This window comes from Lepeophtheirus salmonis, chromosome 4, assembly GCF_016086655.4.
Source record: "Lepeophtheirus salmonis chromosome 4, UVic_Lsal_1.4, whole genome shotgun sequence".
NCBI classification, from domain to species: domain Eukaryota; kingdom Metazoa; phylum Arthropoda; class Copepoda; order Siphonostomatoida; family Caligidae; genus Lepeophtheirus; species Lepeophtheirus salmonis.
This window is the reverse complement of record NC_052134.2, coordinates 8860159-8866434: the sequence shown is the minus strand read 5'-3', so window position 1 is coordinate 8866434 and position 6276 is coordinate 8860159. Positions and strand designations below refer to the sequence as shown.

Genomic DNA, 6276 nt, shown 5'->3' with positions numbered 1-6276 from the left:
TAGCTCAGACATTGAATTAAGTTTATTTTCAATAGAAAATTTTGATTATTAACTCTGGAACTTGATAGGCAGCATGATTACAAACAAACGTACAAATCGATTTTGATCAAACTTACCGACTTTTTATCTAACCAAGAGCTAATAAGATATTCTGATAAGAGGAAAATAAATAGAAAAATCGGTAGCAACTGACAACGGAATACACTGTAGATTTATGTGTTAGTACAAGGACTACTAAAAGATCCTTGATTAGTAAGATAACGCCGTGAAAACGAGTCTAAAAGTTATTTAATGGTCATATTTTTATTTGACAAACTTATTTCTCAATATAATATTAATATATAAAACGTTCCTTCAATATAAGGTTGAGTGAGTATAATATTTTGGTTCCGAAAATTTTATACTTATAACAATTTATTAGGATCTCCTTTTTTCTTTATCATAAGATAAGGGGAAACAATTGTATTGTAATCCTACTTTTCCTCATGAAATATTACTTAATTACTTAAAATAGGTGAAGTATTATATTAATTTGAAAAATGGCGTATGATAAGAGAAAAATGCTTATTGTTATTTTATTATTCATTTAAATATGAAATGATCAGCTTTCATGAGGTAAATATAATAAATAATCTTTATTTTTATTCTGATTTAATTCATATATGAAGTTTAAGTAAACTATATTTCATAATATTTTAGTATCAAATCAAGAGTATATTTTAAATACTTATACAATGCCTCACTTATTTCCCAAATCTTTGCACTTTAACGTTGCAACTTCAACTGCTTTTATAAATGCACCTCGAACACCTTCATTTTCTAAAGCCGATATACCAGCAATGGTAGATCCACCAGCCGAGCAAACGGAGTCTTTCAAGACTGCTGGATGTTGTCCTGTTTGCAATACCATTTTACCAGATCCTATCATTGTTTGGGCAGCTAACTTGTACGCTAAGTCGCGTGGAAGTCCTTGTTTGACTCCAGCATCACCCATTGCCTCTACAAAAATATATTCATATTTTACAAATAAAAATTGTCGAAATTAAACGAACCTATAACTAAATACATATATCCTGGTCCGCATCCACTAATGCCTGTTGCTGCATCTATCAAGGTTTCATCGATTTTATATATTGAGCCAACACATGAAAACATTTCTTCTATTATCTTTTGATCTTTCAAATCACATTGATGATTTAGAGAGTAAATACTAACACCTTCGTTCACCAAACTAGGAGTATTTGGCATTACTCGAATTACTTTGAGTGTATCACCCATACTTAAAGATTCTTGTATCATTTTAATTGGAATACCAGCTGCAATAGAAATGAGAAGTTGATTTGGTTGAATAGTATCATGCAGCTCCTTAAATATCGTTGGTAATATTGAAGGCTTTGTAGCAAGAATCACAGTGTCAACATTACGAGCAACAAATTCATTTGAGTGATATGTGTCAAAACCATGAGAGCGAAATTCTTTCAAAAAGACTTCATCTGACGCTGGAGATGATGCTAAAATGGCATTGGGTTTCATTTTTTCTGCAAACCCTCGAGCTAGGGCCAAGGCCATTTTTCCTGCTCCAATAAATCCAATCCTCATATTTTTCATAGAATAGGATGTAATACATAGGATTTTTGTTTATTTCAAAAAGTTAGTCCATATCAGGTTGAATGGGATACACTAAAAAGAATGAAACAATAACAAAATTAGTCGGCATATAAAACATAGCTACGCGCACAAAATAAATTATAATTATTTTCGAAATTTGGGTATTTGGAAAGCTTTACAAAAAATGAGATTAATATAAAGGTCAAGAATGTTTTGTAACCAATAAAAAAATATAAATGGCTGAAAAAAACCTAGAAAAATAGTATACATAGAAAATACTTTATCGAATAATATTAGACTTTTTGGTATGTATTTATTCATATGTTCCTTTTAATTTTGATATGTTTCTTTGATCAGTTGTACAATCTGCCTTATCAAAGTTTTTCCACTTATTACAATGCTTATAATAAATAAAACTGCTATTTATAACATTTTTGATGATGCAGAGAGGCCACTCACCTGTTACGTATTTTAAGGAATTCTGCATTAGAGATTTCTTAGTATTTGAGGGATAAGTCTAGTCGGGCCTAAGATTAAAATGACTTTTATTCATCTATATTTCTCTTTGATATTTGATGGCAATTTATTCTCCCCTTTTTTTTTATAAACCGAATGACCTGTTTTGCATCCCGGGATAAAACAACAGTCTGGCATCTTCATAAAATTAGAAATCTAAAGATAAATATATTTTATAAGTGAAACAGCTCTTAAAAAGGATAAATTAAATAATTAATTCATAACATATGGGCTTAACTCATAGATGGAGTTATGCTTTTAAAAATTCACCTCATTTTCAGTTAGTACCAACCTTTAAAAGACATCTGTCAAAATTCCATGACAATCTGCTCTTTAGTTTGTGAGTTATTGAGCTAAGTATGATGCAACTTTAGTTATTTCCGAAAGAATGAATAAAAAAATTGGGTTTTAGTTTTACACTACTTCTTGATGGGATGAAGTTCCGTTCAAGCTTAGCAATATCTTGAAAAATGTTATGAGGACTCCGCTCCATAAAGTGATTAACAAAAACAATAATTTAAAACAAAAAACAAAAACTTTTTTTGAACGAAAAAAATAGTATTTTCTTAATTAAGTGAAATATTTTGAAATCTTCTTATCCGTCTCTTGTATAATCTATGGGGAGAAGTGTATTTTTTATGGTTAAAAATCAAATGGCAAAACCTAATTGACTTGGTACGATATGATTTCCTTTTTATTTCATGAGTATCAAGAATCTATTTGAAGTCATGTGAACACATTTAATATCTCTTCCACGAAGACCAGATTTTTGAACTGAAATAAAAACTTTTTTTTAACGTAGAATGAATGTTTTAACCTGGGACCGCTTCAGACGTTACCTTTAACATTTTTGTACAAGTTTCATTACTAAAAAAATACTGAAAATAAAGGGTACATCCAATATTTTATACTTTAAAGTTAGGTGTCATCTTTTTGACATAGGATGTACGATAGGTATATATTATGTAAATCTTAAATAAATAATTAAGAAAAAGAAAGGATCGAAAGGATGATTACTTTATTAATAAAATCATTGCCTCTATGCTCAAGAATTTATAAATTCTACCAGATCTTTAAGGAGATCATCGTATACTTCTACATATAAGAACTATGGAGCTCCATAAAACGACAGAATAATCAATTGAAAGATCTAGTGAGGAATATGAATAGTTTTCATCCTCCATACACTACTCCTTAACTTAAGTTCTTGGGTCCTTTTCTCCTTAAGTTAACTCTTCCTCGTCCTCTAGTATAAGAACACTATTTCATTCATAAGTGTCCTTGATGCATATAATGCAGAAATGTATGGTCGATATGGATAAATAAATAACCTGGACACTTTAAGCCTGACCCCTGATTAGTGATTTCTGTATTACTTGTGAGTCTATTTAGTTATTGAAAAACAAGTGGAAGATGATTTTAGACTCGTAAAAATAATGTGCTTCTCTTTTTTTCGATATTTTGGTCTGCAAAGCATTTTCTATTCTGCTGTTACAGAATAGATAATTAAATGATTATGTTTTTTTTGCAAAATATATAGGAAATCTCTTAACTTCTGTAGGCTTATGCTGAGTCTCATTAAAATTCCCTAACTTATTGATTCGGGAATCCTTTTCTAAACAACCAAATTGGTGTCTCCCCATATTGAAATATTATTTTTGCAATGATTTAGAATCTCAAAAAAAATAAATAAATTACCTCGTGTGTACCATACGAGCTAAGTATAAGTTGCTTCAAGACAATATTAAAAATGTATCAAAATTATATTACGATTATTTGATTCATTAGGTTTTATTTTGGACTTGCAAATGCTATTTCCTTATTGAGATTCTTGTCAGGCAAGTAGAGACTTCAATATAATTCCTAATATTAGTTAAATAAGTATTATTGGTTTGTACTACTAACTATTTCATGCTATATAAAAGTGGGGATGCTTTATAAAATTTGATTTCCATAGTATAATTAATATATATATTTCTAGAGAGAAGAGTAAAAATCACAAGGCAAAAGAGGGTTATTCATGCCATCATATTTGGTTATGTTGGCAGAATAATTACATTGAACTCTATTTTATAAAATTCAAAATAAATGACAGATTAAGATCTTAGTGTTAGTTTATGTTTTTCAAATGATCATTTCATATTGAGTGCATAATATCCACTTATTCTTTATATATTATTAATTTCTTCCCTATACTATATTAATTTGAAAATATATTTTCGGAACTATTTTTTTTATGTTCAAAATAATTTTTAGTTTATTCTTTTAATTAATTTTAGTACTGTAATCGTCAGAGGGTAAAAATTTACACTAAAAGAATCTTCTGATAAAAAAATAAAATATTATGTATTAATACTATTAGTTACATAAATTTGAATTTTTCATTAATTGACTCCTCTATAACGTCATCAAAATAGCCAGTAAAAATTGTAAACAAAAGCAAGGAAATCTCTTATTGACACACCTTATATATATAGTCACTTTGGTCTTATTTATACCTCTGGACATGAAAGAAAAATTGTAGTTGTTGTATTTATTTAGTAAACGTCACGCAGTAACTACAATTACAAACAATTTTTCATTCATGTCCTGTCTTTTGAGGAGGTCAAACCTATGGAAATGTAACAGAATACCCTCGACCCTGAGAAAGCGCCTTATTGATCACGATTTACCTCATAGCATGGAATGATAATACAATAGTTAATTGAATATTCCATGGATATATTACATATATTCATCATGTAATAGCTAACCTTTTTAATGTTAATTACTAAATGATAAGAATTATAATGAAAATTATAAAGATCAGATGTCTCTAGTCGTACTTTTTCTAAACATCAAAATGAAATGAGCATATCAATAAATAGATGGTAATTAAGTTAACAGATGTAATCATTAAATAAAGGACAATGGGCTCAATAAATTTAAATTGTGTAATCTGTTTGATACAACTTGTACACAACATATACAATATACGCATGCAAAATTTCATAATACTCTAAGGCTCTAGAATCTTAAATGCAAAGTCAACTGTTGCTTTCTAATATGACGTAATATATAAATGGTTACCACAATAATAAATAACGATAATGGTTCCGTTAAATAATTCCTTACTTCGGCTTAAAATAATCATTTTAGCCTTTGTGGAGTTTCAACTTAATGGATGTAAAGTTTGCTTTATATTTAGAAATACATTATATACATATAAATTATTGTGAATTTTATTTTTACATAGTAAATAAATGTATAAGTGGATATCTTATAGGTATATATAAAAGTTATGTTTTAGGAGATAATGTTTTCTTCCTAATTAGGTAATTCTTAAAGCATGCACTCACCATTTATAGCTAATAATTACCTTTTAATTGAGTGGATCATTGGTTATTTCCAAGTAAAACTCTGGTATTGATTTCTTTAATAGAAATGTAGTATTGAAGAAGCTTTTGATTAAAAACAAAGACCAGAGGAAAAAATAAAGAGAATGTTGATTTTTCTCTCTTAAGAGAAAGTTTCTGATACGTATAAAAAAAGTTACACTTTATACAGTGATGATGGATAAATTATAGCTAAAAAAAGAATAAATATAGAAAAAACAATTTATAAATTCAACCAAATTTGTATTTTTAAAAGAATGTCAGTCTTATTTGATGTATTATAGGGCAACCATATTTTAGTTTCTAAAAAAGAGGACAAGTGAGCCAATCAGAAACGTAGGGCGGGGAAGGGAGTATATATATTTTTACATTAATACAATTTAGGAATTAATTTTGAATCTTGTTATTTTTTTTCAAAAGTTCTAAAATATTTGGGCCTATTCTTGTTTTGATTTGACTTTTACCATGAGCTATACGAAATTTGACTTAATCCACTAAAAACCAGACATATCATCAAATTATAAAAAAGTCTAGGAATCCTCCAAATAAGATCTACAAAGAGAACATGCTGGCAGAAAACGTTCAATTGACCACCAGCATGTATAATAATGTCAATAAGGTACTCAAATAATATTACAAGTGAACAAATTTTACTTTTTTGAAAACCTGTTAAGGTCAATATCTAATTTGAGTCGTAGATTCCGAATCTGTTATTAAGAATCATGCTTTTGTACCAATTATAACTAGATCCTTTGAAGGTCCAAAGTATTAATTGGTC

At 28.5% G+C, this 6276-nt stretch overlaps 1 protein-coding gene across 2 annotated transcripts; it reads right to left on the bottom strand.

The window, feature by feature from the left end:
- Positions 1-287: 287 nt before the first annotated feature.
- Positions 288-5588, bottom strand: LOC121116544 (pyrroline-5-carboxylate reductase 2). Of its 2 annotated transcripts, none has more exons than XM_040710808.2 (3): positions 5483-5588; positions 1053-1680; positions 288-999 (listed from the first exon to the last, which is right to left on the bottom strand). In XM_040710808.2, exons 2-3 carry the CDS (start codon positions 1606-1608, stop codon positions 740-742), a joined length of 816 nt encoding a protein of 271 aa, XP_040566742.1. In that variant the 5' UTR covers positions 1609-1680; positions 5483-5588; the 3' UTR covers positions 288-739. The 2 variants fall into 2 exon arrangements, with proteins under 2 accessions (XP_040566742.1, XP_040566741.1); XM_040710807.2 differs by lacking the exon at positions 5483-5588 and adding an exon at positions 2068-2280.
- Positions 5589-6276: the final 688 nt, after the last annotated feature.

Bases quoted from the DNA above. Each gene is read 5' to 3' on its own strand.
- LOC121116544 (XM_040710808.2), bottom strand. From the start codon at position 1,608: ATGAAAAATATGAGGATTGGATTTATTGGAGCAGGAAAAATGGCCTTG. The intron at 1,000-1,052 runs GTTCGTTTAATT...ATATTTTTGTAG, and splicing joins ATATATGTATTTAGTTATAG to AGGCAATGGGTGATGCTGGA.